This window comes from Uranotaenia lowii, chromosome 3 (genome assembly GCF_029784155.1).
Source record: "Uranotaenia lowii strain MFRU-FL chromosome 3, ASM2978415v1, whole genome shotgun sequence".
In the NCBI taxonomy this organism is placed as follows: Eukaryota; Metazoa; Arthropoda; class Insecta; order Diptera; family Culicidae; genus Uranotaenia; species Uranotaenia lowii.
Window position 1 is genome coordinate 20,309,826 of NC_073693.1, and position 15,844 is coordinate 20,325,669.

At 43.4% G+C, this 15,844-nt stretch overlaps 1 protein-coding gene across 1 annotated transcript in view; it reads right to left on the reverse strand.

The window, feature by feature from the left end:
* Window positions 1–234: 234 nt before the first annotated feature.
* LOC129750991 (uncharacterized) overlaps window positions 235–15,844 on the reverse strand; it is a 29,305-nt gene continuing 13,695 nt past the window's right edge. Inside the window, exons 2-6 of the mRNA XM_055746221.1 lie at window positions 6,218–11,425; window positions 5,468–6,144; window positions 5,277–5,403; window positions 3,249–5,219; window positions 235–3,160 (exon numbers count right to left, since the gene is read on the reverse strand). Of these exons, the coding sequence (XP_055602196.1) occupies window positions 2,304–3,160; window positions 3,249–5,219; window positions 5,277–5,403; window positions 5,468–6,144; window positions 6,218–11,366 (8,781 nt within the window). The 5' untranslated portion in view covers window positions 11,367–11,425 and the 3' untranslated portion in view covers window positions 235–2,303. The remainder of the gene's footprint in view (window positions 3,161–3,248; window positions 5,220–5,276; window positions 5,404–5,467; window positions 6,145–6,217; window positions 11,426–15,844) is intronic.

The following is a 15,844-nucleotide window of genomic DNA, read 5'->3' on the forward strand; positions in this document are numbered from 1 at the left end:
ATCTACACGTTTTCTTTTCGGTATGTTTCCGAGTCTACAGGATGTGTTCACAACAATCTAAGACCAGTATTTTTAAACTATGACCTGTAGAAATCAACAGAGGATCGCAACTTTTTTCCTTTGTTCATTGACTAATTGAAGGCAAGCTTCGCCGCCCTTAAGGAAATCTCATCAATCGTCTACGTACGTACCCTTAAAACCTGGAACTGTCATCGAACAAAGCTACACGACATGTTTGATTTATTCCAATACTTTGTATTACGGTTCATACATTATTCTAGTTTCTATGTATCGGTGTGTGTTAATTATAATCATAGAATTATAGTTATTACTTTTTAATCATTATAGTCGGATCTCAGTTGAGTTATGCTGTACTGATGTTTGAAATAATTAATTACACTACTTGCTACCAGACACATGACACGCTCGCACTAATTTCGCGACCGAATGAACGAAAAATTCCGTTCGGTTCTAATAAGATTTTCTTGCTAAAAACCTGTGTGACATCTCTGGTGGTCACCCTGTTCCAACACTCAATATTATTTTCGTTACATAGCTTAGCAAAACATACCTTTACAAATATGCTTATAGGAAACAAAAAATGACAAAAATGCATGTTTTAGCTACGAGAATAAAACATTCGACTTTTGTTCTTTTTAATGGTGCGTTTTCGACAAAAATAGTTCCTTCGCTCGTTAACAAAGCAGAATAAACCTGCTACTGCAGTGTGGGGGTCAATGGTAATTGTCCTAATTCACTTTCTTTTCTCGAGAAACAACAGTGCTGCAGGCAGACCGTAATAAGAGGTTCAAACAATTGAACTAACATGAAATAAGAGTTTTTTGGGAGGGCATATTTGTGCGAACGAAAACGAAAATGTCAATTGGTTAGTTTCTAATGACTGATAAGTTTTTTACTTTAATTAGTTAATTTTATATTCAATATATATAAATAGTTGGTTGATTCTAAACGACGATTGCGATAACTGGTTTTCGTTTCATTGTTGAATAGCTTTTTTTGACATTCAGCATTATTCGTTAAGATTTTGTTTTTTGCCTATGTTTGAATATCTCATAACGTTTAATTATTAAATGCGATTTATTTCCTCCAGGCTGGCTAGCTGGGGGATTAGCGGTTTCATTTGCGCATAAATGATACAGTGGCTAATAAATAATAAACGCTAGGTGCTGGTTTGCTTCTACGCTTTTTTTTTTGATTTTTTTTAAAGGGTTGCTTGCGTTATACTTCAGTGGTATAGATAAAATTTGATATCTGATTAAAACATTGACGACTGTTTTGTTTTTTTTTTCTACTACTGTATGTTATGTCTTATGACGGTTTTACAAGAGTTAATGGTTTTTTACCGGAAAGAACTTCGCTGGTTCGTTTGACCAATCGGTTTGATGTTCCAACAACGAGTTCGCATTGCGGCGTACCATCGTATTTCAGCTTTTCCTTCTACAATTTTTAATGTGCTAAGCTATCAGCAGCACAAGATAAGCGCTTCTACACACTTTTAAGTTCATAAATCTCTCATCTACGCATAAATATATCCTAGAAACCTAAAACAGACTGGTAAATAAAGCTCACAAACATAGACAACTCAAATTGAATAACAAAAATACATTGCACTGTTTTCTTTTTAATTTATAGTCGTTGTTTTTATAGAGAGAAGAGGAAGAAATGCGATTTCTTGGAAAATGTATGTTTTAAATACATTGGGGTAGAATAAATGGAACCGTTTTCTAAACACGTTCCTGTGAAAAAGCGATAAAATGTTTTCAAATGCATTTCGATGCAAAAGGTTATGTTCAAAGTAGGATAACCGAATGACTGGTGGCAGAGGAAGTTGCATATGTTTAAACACTGAGCTTTGACGCTACTCTAGAAAAGGTTTTGGTTAATGTCCAACGTTACAATTCTGACCAAAGCTTTTCAATATCATTGAACGGTTTCCTAGCAGATTCAGTTCTTGGTTTGAAAATTATTTATTAATTTTTTTTTCTAAAATTTTCTTTTTAGGAACGTGCGGGTTTTTTGTTTAGAAGAAAATAAAAATTCTTCAATGATAGATTTAAAAGAAAAAATTCTAACAAAATATCAAAAAAAAACTTTACCTTAAAACCGATTAGCGAGTAAGAGAGCTCAGCACATCTCTATAATAGATTCCCGTGGAGGACATTTCAACCTCCGTAAAAGATGTAACTTTTTTTTTCTTTATAGAAAGGAACATTTGAAAATATCTACATGCCATGCCAAGTGGTGAGATTCAAACATTTTCCTCCGAGAGTGCGGTCATCTGTTTACTGCCATTGACCAACACCACCCGGTTGACTCGGGTAAGGTGGATAGTTGGGATAGTTCGTCGGGGGTGGTGGTGGTGGATACGGAGGATGGTACTGGGATTCGGGGGGAGCGGCCGTGTATGGAGCTCCCGGGGCAGACGCCGGGTAGTAGGGATAGGCAGGTGGAGGGTAATAGCCCTGGCTTTGGTGATGATATTGTGGCGCTTGGTAGGGATACTGGTAGGGATTGGCACCGGCGCTTTCCGGGATGTATGTTGGCGGGGTTTCGTAGCTGGCTGGTGCCGTCGAACTACTGGTAGTGGTAGAAGCTGAAGGCGTCGGAAGAGTGGCACTTTCCGGCCGATGGAAGGCAGACCCATTTGATACGGTCGCCTGAGTTGTAGAAGTAGAGTTATTGGTGGAAGTGTGGGAATAGGTTGAGTAGGGTGCGAATGGTGAACCACCAGAAGCGCCTGGCAGATGATGTGGTTGTTGTTGATAGGAAGAAGCAGTTTCTACTGGACTAGCAGTGGCAGGAGTAGCCATGTAACTGCTCTGGGAGTGGGACTGGTGATTCGGTGGTGGAACCGTGGAAGAAGCAGGAGTGGGAGGATAGCTGTGGGATGACGATGACGATCCGCGGGAATTGCTTCTCACCTGTTGTTGTTGGGGTTGGTTTGTTACTGGCATATGTTGCGGTGTCGATGAGGTTTGCTGCTGATGATAATAGTTGGAGGAATCAGTTGGAACCGTCGACGAAGACATCGTGGTAGCACCGGGAATATTTCCTGAGGATGCCGATGATGATGACTGATAGTAATTTGAGCGGTTCATTGATGGTGCTGTGCTGCTATTAGTCGATGCATATGACGAACCTGACAAAAATAAATTGACGATTACATTATTTAGAAAGTATAATAAGGACAGCAATAAAAACAAGAAACAAAATTCGACCCTACTCACCACCATAGGAGGAACCTGCTGCTGGAGCAGGGCCAGTGGCAAGCGGAGTTCCATAAGGTGACTGCTGATGTTGCTGCTGTTGGTGTTGCCCACCGTACATGCCTACAGCTGGTTGGGTGTTTCCACTCGCCGTTGTCGCTGGCACGGTCACCAATGGTGGTTGCTGATGCTGCTGTTGTGAATACTGATCGTAATAGCTGCCGCTGGTAGCAGTGGCAGTAGGAGTTCCCCCTTGAGGCGGTGGGTAACCGTAGTAGTTGCCGGCTGCCGGAGCTGTGGGCACAGCGGGATTATTGGCCGTTCCTGCTGTCGAAGCCATTGGCGTGGGGGTTCCGCTCAAGGAACTACTGTTGCTGTTTTGGCTATGGTTCATGACGGCCGGCGAGGGTGATGGAGAGGACGATGCCGATGATGAGGACACAGGATGATAGGGCGATGGATTATTGCGTTTGCTCTGGGATGCTTTCTTTGAAGTTGGCGTTGCGTTGTAGTCATTTTTCGGTTGCTTGGGTGGCTTTTTGGAAGTGGACTTTTTTCCAGAAGCAGGAACAGCTTTCGGTTGGAATTCCATGAAACTGTCGGTGGGAGTTGGTGATCTGGTGATGTTGCTGAGCGACGCTTGGAATTCGTTTTGGTTTTGATTGTTGATGATGGCGGAGGTTGTTTTCTCGAGGAAATTGAGACTCGATTCGTACTGGCCTGGTGGTGGAGGCGGAACAACTTGGGGCTGCTGACCATAATAGTTTGATGGGCTATTTGCAGTGTACGGATTCCAGGAAGCTGACTGAGGATGAAGGGATTGTTGGTGTTTAGTGCTGCCGTAGGATGAGGAGTGCATATGCTGGGGTTGATGTAGAATGGGACTCTTTCCAGAGGAACTGGGAGTATTTGGCACACCATAGGGCGGTTGTTGAGAATGACTTACAGCTGTATTCTGCGGCGAATACGTCGTTGGTGGTGGTGTCTGATAATGTTGCTGAGCATGCATGGTTTGTGGTGTGTGAGTTGCTGGTATTTGGCGGCCCATGTGCGGATATTGCTGCCCTTTATGTGGGATTGGCATTGTTTCCTGTACAGGGGAAGTTTCTGTCATTGTTGGTTTTTGCTCTAAAGTAGCTGAAACTTGAGGGGTAATGGGATCTGGTTGTTCACAGTGAATAGTAGTGGGAGTTTCCGAATGAGATTTCGTAGGACTTGATATCGCTGGAGTGGGTTCCGGAGCTTTTCCAGCTTTGTGCCTATAATTTTTCAGAGAGGACTGTGGAACTTTGGATTTGCGTTCGACGAGATTCGGTTTGTAGATTACTTTCTCTCTGAGTGGTGGTTCATCATCGATTGGAACGACAGATGGTTGATGCTTTTGTGGCGTCGGTTGGCTAGGAACTTGTTCATTGTGCTGAACTTTGAGTAAACTTTGAGTTGAACCTTGTGCTTGAGGTGCAAGCGAATAAGCAGACTGAATCATTGGAAATTTGCTCACTGAGTTGCTGTTGGTAAAGTTTATGTTCCGCGGCTTCTTGCGCACTCCGATCCTACCATCTCTTATTTCACCCTCTTCTAAATCATCATCTTTCATATCGCAATCGACAATCTCTCCCTTCTCCGGGAAATCACTCATCAATTCCTTCTCGCTATCCGCATCCAGTGGAACGATACTTGAATCCGATTTATCTTCATCATCAGACGGAATACTCAGCGAATTTCCTTCAGAGTCCTTAGAAGTCGAACCGATTGAAGCTTTGGTAATCGTTGAAGTTGCACTTCCACTTCGTCCTGCTAACAAAGTTGCACCAGCTCCCTTAGTTGCTGCATCCTTATTTTGACTGACCTTAAAGGCAGTTCTAATCGCAATGATTTTACCGCTCTCCAGCTGCATGTAAATGCCTTTGGGAGATTTAAGAACCATAACTTTCTGTCCAGCCTTTAGAACGATGTTAGATTTATCAGCAGAACTTGTCGGTATAACAACATCTAAAAAATAAAATGAAATCTTAGTTACAATCGATATTTAACACTTCAACTTCTTACCAATAGGAAGAGTCATCTCCTGCGCAGTCATTCCTTGCCGTTGCCAAACTTCCGCTGGGATCCATCGTGTCGGGCGATTTCCACCGATAGCATTCTTACCCGCATCTCCTGCTTGCATTGGTCGAACCTACAGCACAAAAGGGGACATTAGTTTTTCAATTAACAATACACCAAACTAACTAAAAACTAACCGATGCTACCGGGCGATGAATGATTGAGCCATCGGGAGTTCGAATGGCCCTGTACGTCGTACCCATCGAAGTGTACGAATAGCTTGGCTTGGTAGCGGCTTGTTTTTCCAACTCGTAGCCCCGCTGAGCCTGCCTTTTCTCCGCTGACGATAGCTTTTTTTCCTTTCGATCCACTAGCAAACTTTCGTGAGCAAACGGCGGCTTGGTTAGTTTCTTCGAATGATTTTCTAACAGACTTTGCATAACCACATCGATATATTTGTCCTTCTCCTCACTGAAATCCTTAATCTCTCCATCTTCACCGTCGTCATAACACAAGCTCGTAACCTCCTTCATTGACAAATGGGCGTCCGGGTTACACTCGTCCACGATTCGGTCGCTCATGCCTTGTTTATTAATCTGTCGATCGTAAATTTTCTTCTCCAAACAATTGTCAACGACAAGTCGATAAACGAAGCAGGGTTTCTTCTGCCCATATCGGTAGACGCGACACACGGCCTGCGTATCATGACATGGATTCCAACTGGCATCCAAAACTACCACCCGATTAGCTCCTACCAAATTAATACCAAGCGAACCTGCTCGAGTGGACACCAGAAACAGCAAAATGTTGGGATTTGAGTTGAACTCGTTGATCAGCTTCTCTCGCTCTTGAGCCGTCGTGGAACCGTCCAAACCTTGTGAGAAAAATAATAATAATTTAGACATATGTATGTAAGAAATAATTTTGAAAAATATTCGAATACTTACGATAGTAGCTAGTGTTCTTGGCCCAATTATTTTCCAATCCCGGTATTTTCTGCCTCTGCAGAAACCGTTCAATCAAATTTAGCGTAAGCAAACTTTGACTGAACACCAACATTCGATCGCCCAACTTGATACTCTCCTCCAGCAGGTAGAAAAATATCTCCATCTTTGAAGAATTTTCCAACAGATCTGGTATGTAACCCTTCATCAGTTCAAAGGCCCACTCGTACGGTATTTCGTCTTTATCCTTGGCCTTAGCAGCATCTTTAGAACTATCTTTCTCTCCCTCCTTACCACCATCTTTCGATTCCTTAGCCTTGAATTCATCTTCTATCTTCAGAAGTTCATCCTTCAGCTTCGATTCATCCTTTTCCTCCTTCACATCCACGCCATGCTCCTTTTCTTCAAACCCCTCCTTTTTAACTTCCACCTTTTCGGAACTTTCATCCGCTTCCTTTTTCACTTCAGCTGTATCTTCAGTTTTTTCATTTTCGGTTTTCATCTCTTCCTCTTTAATTTCCGATTTCGGTTCCACCTTCACTTCACTACCGTTAAACTCGGTACCACCTTCTTCTTTAACTCCTTCCATTATTTCAGTTTTGACTTCCACCGCAGGAGTTTCGGTTTTGATTTCCGGTTTAACCTCCTGCTCCTGCTTAATCACTTCTACCTTGCTGATGATCTTCGTGTCCAGGTCACAGATTTCCGTTGGTTTTCCATCCTTGCTGTCCTCCTCGGCTTCTTCTTCTGTCTTGACTACCAATGGTGCCGCTACCGGATCCTTGAGATCCTCGAGCGACGGCTGATCGGCATACTGGGCATTGGCCTGCTGCTGAGTCAAGGCAGGATCCATGGGTTGTGGAATAGGATCCGGTTGAGGTTCCAAGAGGGCTGGTGTCGGTTGTTGATCCATCGGGGTAGGCGGCGGATAAGTACCGTCTGCTGGAGGAGCTGCGACAGATTGTTGCGAATCATTTGGTGGTGCCTGTGGCTGATACGGCTGATTGGGGTACCATTTCTGTTCCTGCTGATCTGGCGGCATTTCGTTGTATTGATTGTACTGATTGTTGGGTTGCTGTTGTTGTTGCTGCTGGTCTGTAGGTGGCTGGGATTGTCCCTGTTGCTGATCGGGATAGTTGTAGTTGTTGGAATTTCCATAGTAATTTCCATTATAGGAATTGTTTTGCTGCTGAGGTTGTTGATAGTAGTTATTATTTCCCCAATAGTTTGAGTTCTGGTAGTTGTTCGTATTGCCATAGTTGTTCTGATAGTTCTGATCGTAACCGTAGTTGTAACCTTGATTGTAATTGTTATAGTCATTTCGACCATAATAGTTTCCATAATTGTTATACGGATCATTGTTTCCGTACTGTCCGCTATAATTGTTGTAACCATTTGGATCCTGATTCGGTGCCCCTTGATTGTAGTTATAAGGAGCTGGTGGGGCCTGCTGGTAGCCTGGTCCTTGGTAGCCAGGATACATACCTTGTTGTTGAGGTGGTTGTTGATTGTAGTCTGTAGTTTCTTGTTTGATTGCTGGATCAGTATTCTCCGGATTTACCGGAGCCGGAGCTTCTGCCGCTGGCGTTTCGACTGCTGCTGGCTCCTTATTCACATTGCTAGGACTAACGGTAGCTGCTGGAACAATTTTTCCGTCTTTACCGACCGCAGCCTGTTGGTTTTTCAAAGCTTCTCTTTGCTTTTTTGTAGTCCTTGGCTTCCGAGGAGTCCCATCCTTCTTCAATGCCAGCGGTTTAGGAGGCTTGGGAGCAGCTGGCTTCTTACCAGGTTTCTTCTTCTCTTTTGGCTCTTTCGGTTCTTTCTCCTTTTTCTCCACTGGTTTGGGCGGGGGAGGTGGTATAACTACTGGAGCCTTTTCAGCCTTATCAGCTTTATCAGTCTTGATTTTAGCACCTGGTGGTTCAGGTTCTTCAATTTCAAGATCCAGATCACGTTCGTTTTGCTTTAGGAAATTGTAAAGTACATCTGGATGATTCCAAATTTTACAACAAACCGCAAAAGCCTTCAATGGATTAGGAACTGCTTTAGTGCGCACTACCTCGTTCATGAACACCGTGTAGAGTTTGCGTTGAAATTCTGTCATACGTATCAACAGTACGTATTCTTCCTTTTGAGGCAGTGAAGTTTGCAGCACCGAGTGTGATCTCCGTTGAACAAAACCCAACAGCAGGGAATGCAACACGTGAGAACGATAACGCATCAATTTTATATCCTGAGGCGTCGAATCAATACACTGACCATTCTGAATAGGTCGCTCAAACATATTGCAGAATTCAGTCTTAGTTCCAAGATAATTCGGACGAACAAAGTCCACCATGCACCAGTATTCCAGCAAATTATTCTGCAAAGGATAGCCTGTCAACACAACTCGTCGCTTGGACTTGATTTGTTTTAAAGCGACTGAAATGCCCGCATGTGAGTTTTTAATTCTGTGTCCTTCGTCGCAAACTACCAAATCCGGTCCAGGCTTGACCAACGCTTCGTGAATTTCGTCAAACATATTCTTCTGCTCTTCGGTCGATTCCTTCTCCTCTTCCTGAACCACAGGCTCACCCTTCTTTTTCTTTTTCTTCTTCTTAGCCATCTTTTTCTGGCTCAAAAGCCGGTACATCTCGTAACCTATCAAAAGAACGCCTCCATTCTTGGCCCACTCCAAAACTATTTTCGCTCTCGACTTCAACGTTTTATGACTATCGTTGAGAATGAAAATTTTGAAATTGCGTGGCCTAACCTCCCCATGATTTTTCAATGCACTAGTCTCCGCATTCTCCGGTAACCATGTGTTGAATTCGTTCAACCAATTCTGCAAAGTATTGATGGGCATAATGATCAGTACTGTTTTCGAGCTTGTGTGTCTCAAAAATATATCACAAAAACAAACCAACTGCAACGTCTTGCCCAAACCCATCGAATGCGCCAAAATGCAACCAAATCCGGTAGAGCTATCATACCGTTCAATCGATTCTATGATGTTATCAAACAGGAATCGAACTCCACCAATCTGATGTGGTTTAATAATTCGTGCAATTTGCGGAGCCAAATAGATGTCGTCCTCGTTTTCTGTGTGCCCAACATTTATTACAACTCGACCCTGATCATCGGGTACATTGTACGTATCGTTCACATGCATTCCACTATTTTGCGGATCGTCATCCGAATCATCTTCCGGTTCTTCATCGTCGTCGGACAACACAATGCAATCGTCATCTGACGAGCTGTCTATAGTAACGACTTCCTTCTTCTCGACACTATGAATCATCTCCGCCTCGCTGTCCTCATCCTCGTCGTCGTCTTCATCAAACTCATCTTCACTGTCGACCATATCGCTAAAAGATTTCACCGAAGGAATTTGTGCAGCCAACGAAGTACTGGCCGACTTCACCGGCGCAATGCTAACTGAAGGTGTCAGGTTCGCTTGCACCGGTCTGGCCTTTGGCGGTCTACCTCGGGTTTCGAAAGGATTCCTTACGTAACCTACCTTCACCGGAGTGGACGTTCCCGGTTGTTGGGTTTTCAAAATCGAAGCATGACCTTGTAGAAATTGCATCACCTTCTGTTCGGTTTTGTTGGTTTGTCTTTCCAAAGCCAGCTGACGCTGGACCTCCCTTATGATTCTCTGCTGCTCCTGGACACGAGCTAAACGTTCTAATTCCTGTCTTTGAGCCGCCAACGTTGAAGCATCCAACTGATTATCGTCCATCACTTCCTTGATGTTTTTCCTCAAATTGGTCACCTTTCGCAAAGCTGCATCCTTCTTGGTAATCTCCAGAGACACTTCCTCGGTGCACTCCGATTCTTTGCTTTTACTAGCACTGGCATCGTTTTTGGACACCGGTTTAACGCTAATCTCGCCCATTTCTTTCAGTTTTTCCGAAATGTCAAAGTCCATTTCTTGGATTGCTTTCGAGCCTTCGGAATCAGTTGCAGGAGTTGTTTCTGATGTTGCAGGATCCGGGTCCTTTATTTTCAAGTCACCCAAAGGATCCGTCTCCTCTTGTTTGGGTGGAGTTTCTGGAGGCATTTCGTGTTCCGACGCTTTAAGGTCGGATATCGTCGTTTCACTGGTGGTCTTTTCAACCTCCGCAGGAGGTGCTGGTGGTATTGGCGGAGACTTTTCTGGAAGTGGTTCTTCTTCCTTCATTGGTTGTTGTACTGCTGGCTGTGGTGGTTCTGGAGGTGGTTGCGGCGCAGCCGGAGGTATTGGAACCGTTGAAGGCTCCGTTTTAGGTTTGTTATCCAATATATCTGACATTTGGAAAGAAGACTTGCTGGAATCGTTGTTACTGGGAGGAGCCGTTACTACCGGAACCACCGGAGTTTCTTCAACGGGAGGTGTTGGTACAGGTGGAGGAGCCGGGGGTGCAACTGGTGTCGTTGAGACAGGTTCCTTATGCTGTTCGGCCTCCAGCTCGTGTTTGGATTTTTTAATTAGCACATTATCTAGAATTTCTATTTTTCGTTTGGGTGGTATCCCGGAACCGTTATCCGTTTGATCAAGACCTAAGCTACTAGAAGTAGGACCAATCAACATGTTTTTATCATCACGTACTGGTACACTGGGTAATTTCGGGGGAAGAGTATTGTTTTCTGCAAACGGTGTCTTTTCGTGAGTTTTGATTCCACTCACACCTGACGGTCCGCCGGGAATGTGAGAAGGTGGAGCGCCTGTAGCCGAAGGTGGATAGGCGCCTTGACTGTGACCAGGATAGCCGGGATAACCGCTAGCAGCTGCAGGTCCACCAGGAGGAATCAGCGAATGATGGCCACCGGTTGTTGGTGGATAACCTGGCTGGTGATGATACGGATGGGCACCGTACGGAGACTGATGATGGAAAGAGTGCTGATACGAATGATAGGGGGCATGCATCGAATATGGATCGTAGTGTCGTGAGGCAGCTGCTGCTGCGGCCGCATGATGATAGTATGGATCCTTGGAATGGTGATCCATCATGGAGGGAGATGCACCGTAGCCGTAGTGCTGATATCCACCGGGTGCAAGGTGGCTGCCGGGAGGTGGAATCGGAGCTCCTGGATGCATTGGAGGCATTCCCGTGGGATTCGAACCCATGGGAGAGCCATCTCCCGGTTTCATTTCCCCTCCCGTTCGCGGCAGATGCGAGCCGTTATCCATGGTGGATTACAGGTTTTTACTGGTTGAAGACTGTAGACATTTCAAAAGATCTTTAAAATCTGAAACGAAGAAGAGAAAGGAATAACATTATTTTTTAGAGATAATAAATAACTTAACAATAGAGGCTGTAAGAGGTACATTCAACATGAAGATCGTCGAAATTTCATCTGGCGGCAAGCTGCAATAAGCCGGCGAATTGCCTCATTCGTGCCGGCGCGCGCTTAACAGACTCAAGTGCCAGCCAACAAAAAAGTTTTTAAACTGAATCTCAACACACAGTTGATGATGAGCTAAATAATTGAAGATATCGGGGCCACAAACGGGTGACCAATCGTGCTAAACTTGCCCCGATATTGGCAACAGGAAGGAGTCCTTTACGAGAGGTAGTGATCGACACCAAGCTATTAAAATTTTCCAACACGGTTGGTTCTTGGAGAACTGCGGAGCTAATGGGAACTGAAGGCTTCAACGATTGCGCCGAGGAATGGCTTAGTTGACGCATGTTTGACCAGTGATTGAACGAGTCCTTCACGTATAGCTAGCACATTGCCGGTTGACAGCGCAGGCTCGAGTACGAGGTCATGTAGTGAGGACGACGACAGGTAAACGCCTTTGGCAGACAACGCAGTTCAACCAAACAGAACCTATTTGACGTTGAAGTAATAGAAGAATCTGATGAACCTATCGGTGGAAAACCTAACGAAAGTTCTTGAGGGGCTTGCAGTGCCTTCCATTGCGACAAATTCTGTAGACTGTTAGAAAGCTACTTTCATAATTTTAGAGTGTGTTCTACAATGGCCAATACTTTGCTCGGTCCTGTGGAACAACAGCTATGATGGGCTACTGAGGATAAGCCTCTCAATGGGAGTCATCGCCCTAGCTATGGACTCCTCTACAGAGGAAGATGAGCTATGGGTCATTAGACTGAGTCGATTTGGGGTCATTTTGGAATTTCTCAAACCCTGGGGTCTCAAAAGCTTCGTATTGGTCCAAAACTCATCCATGATTTTTTGCAAAAATTTTAAGCAACGTTTACATGAGTAAATTTGAACTTTTAGGGTTGTATGGGAAAATTGAATATTTTGTACTGAAAAATCAACATCATTTTTGTTTCGTCTGTGGAACCGAGCCAGCTGATGGTTTTTGTGCCAATTTATGAAATTGTTTAAGGAAATTTTCCGCTGAACAACTTTGTCGAAGACCGTAACTTCGTATTTTATTTGGCAAAAAAGTTATTAGCTGTTTAACAAGGGTATGTCTTTTCGCATTGATTAACAATAAATTCAATTGACATCACTGCTTGAGCCTCACGAAGTGTTGCATGGAAAGTAGTCACGCAATACCTCGCTAGGCACCCTGCACGGATGTCAATTGAATTTATTGTTTATCAGTGCGAAAAGATATACCCCTGTTAAAAAGCTAATGACTTTTTTTTTTCTAAAAAGATACGAAGTTACGGTCTTCGACAAAGTTGTGCAGCGGAAAATTTCCTTCAGGAATTTTATAAATTGGTACTAAAACCATCAGGTGGCTCGATTCCACAGACGATACAAAAATGATGTTGATTTTTCAGTACAAAATATTCAATTTTCCCATACAGTTCAAATTTACTCATGTAAACATTACGTAAAAATTTTGCAAAAAATCATGGATGAGTTTTGCACCAATACGAAGCTTTTTAGACCCCAGGGTTTGAGAAATTCCAAAATGACCCCAAATCGACTCAGTCTAATGGGTCATGGTTGCTATAGAGGCGTTGAACGGTTTACAACAATCAGCGCCTAGCTCAATACCTTAGGTTCAATATCCATTGTATGCGCGCAAAAGAACGACAATGTCTACGGCTACCGTATCGCGGACCACGGTAAGATAGAGTATCCTGATCATGAAATGATGAACCATGAAATGGTGAACCATAAGATTGCCATCAGAAAACTCGAACGCTGAGGGTTCTGCGGTACTCTACTTGGCTGGTTCCGCAGTTACTTAACTGGCCGTAAATTGATTGTTCGAACGGATCACACCTTTTTCAGACAGTTCCCTGCCACCTCCGGTGTACCCCAAGGTAACCATCTAGGACCGATTATTTTCCTAATTTATTCCAAAGACGTGTTGTCACTGTTTGTGGCTATTTTGCTTAGTGTATGACCCCGTGGTCTTTGAATCAGGATCTTCAATTGTATAATCCCATTCAAATGAACAAATACGTAGCTAACAGCGCCCTCATCGGTGCAATGAGATCGTTCAACCGTTTTTCGGAGCATTTTGACTTCGACGTTTCGAGGGGGGTTTTCCAGAGAAACCTGATAATCCGATAGTTAGACTTAAATGTTTTGTTTTTTTTTTTTAATTTTAATTTTAAGTAATCATTTTTATCAATATGTGATCTGTTGATCAGAAATAAATAACAAATAACCCACTGGATATTACAGATTTTGAAAGTTTGTTCTCCTTGTTTTCAACTTGTAACAACGTTGAATGATCTTATTCTGATTGGAAGTTTGTGAAACAAAAGTGTCAAGCTTGAACAATACATTCATCTCCGTTCTCTCTGCTGTGAGCATTTCTTCCGTTCGTTCCATGCTGGTGTACATATCTATTTTATGTATTAAATATGCAAACACTTATCATCATCATGTCGTCGTCGTTGCCATCGTCATCGTCATCATCATCACCTTCATCATCCATCATCGTATCGTGTCATTTCGCCGCACCGTTTGGTATTCGGCTGCTGAGCAATTCTAACAAATCTCGCCACTAGGTTTAGCCTTGTGAAAAACAAAAAGTTTCTGCGGATTTTGATGATTATAATGACAGGGTCCAGCTTTCTGTAATGTCACCGGCTGTGCTGAATTGATTCCAGTATACCTATGAAGCTGCTGCGCTGAAGAGGAGTTTGAATCCTGGTTTGCATTTAAATGTTGCTCTTGAATCGACCACCCACCACCCCCATCGTCAAACTTCAGCAATAGAGAGAGGAAAAGCGGGGTGTTGGGCTGCGTTCCGATGTATACCGAATGGGATGATGATGTGGTTCCAAGTAGAAAATCCCTTTATTGCAATCCCCCCGCAAAAGCGAAGCACCATTCTCTCTGGTTCGTTCGGGGAATCATATTATTTGTGCATTCGACACTCTGTGTCCTTTCTTGCTCTTCGACTCCACCCTTCTTCCTCTACTGCTTTGGGATGTGGTCCAGCATCCCAGCATAAGCTCGGGGTAAACAAAACACCCGCCGTGGGTTGAGTATTTGTTGGGTGGTGGCCAGTGGGTGGATGCACAATCGGGTGGTTCCTATTCCTACCACCTCATTCAACCTGGGTGGAATATGATAGCAGCCAGCACATCCTGTTGGGTGGAAGTTGAACCAGATAAAACAGCACAAACAACACAAATTGTAGAAACACATATTCTGGGGCAGCAGCAGCATCAGGTTCAGGACCAGTCAGCCAGCCAGCTTCAGCATCGACGGCAGCAGCCGCATTGAACCTGCCGTATTGTGACTGTGCGGGATTGCCTCTGGCAAAAGGAACGAACGAACGAATTCCTGGCTGGCTACAGCAAAATGTGGGAATGCGCATGGATGAAACATTTCACAGTTGTCGTCGTCCTATCTGTTCGGTATACATATCTTACTGGCACACGCCAAGCAAAACTCGATTCAGCTTCAAACAAATGGCAACTGACTGGCTGGGCTGGTGGAGCTCGGCAAAAGTGCTCCGGGAGATTCCTATTACCCTCTATAATGTACATATATGTGCGCTGCTGCTCCTCTCCGCTGATCCTGCTTGATGTCGGGCAGAGGAAACCAAACGGATGTAGATGTAAATTTGTGCCCGAGAAAGCTAGAATTATATGCTGCATTACCATCCCAGCATGATTGTACCAAAATTGTTGAATGTAAAAGGTGAAATTTGATTTAATTTTCTAAGATCATGGCACTGGATGGAGTTTGCAGATGAAGTATTGAAAAAACTCCCTTCAATTTTTATAAATCTGAGCGGAAGTTTTATCACTTAGGTATATTCGTGTCGGTGTCATTTGTCTTCAGGAAAGACGCTGCGAAACTTCGATGGATTGATGACATAAATGAAATATGCATAATACCAAATACCTACGTTATATCCTGAAGTTGATGACCAGCACAGAGTTCATTCTTTCCAATACAATCGAAAATTTCGAATTTTGTATAATTTTAAAGGGTTAACAAAATATTGGCTTAAGTTGAGAAACGCTTTTTAAGGATCTTTTGATTATTTGCGCAATGATCAAAATGAAATACAGGAACGGCATAATCAATAAGTTTCATAGAACGATAACCTTAAACGCTTATTCAGGACACTTGTAGCATGCTACTTAGCTCAAAATTTAATTTCTTATCAGTCTTCTTAAATCTTGTAATTAAGCTGATAAGGAGTGTATTCGAAAAAAATGCAACACTTTGTTTTGAATGCAAAATTGGAAATTGATGAAATTTTCA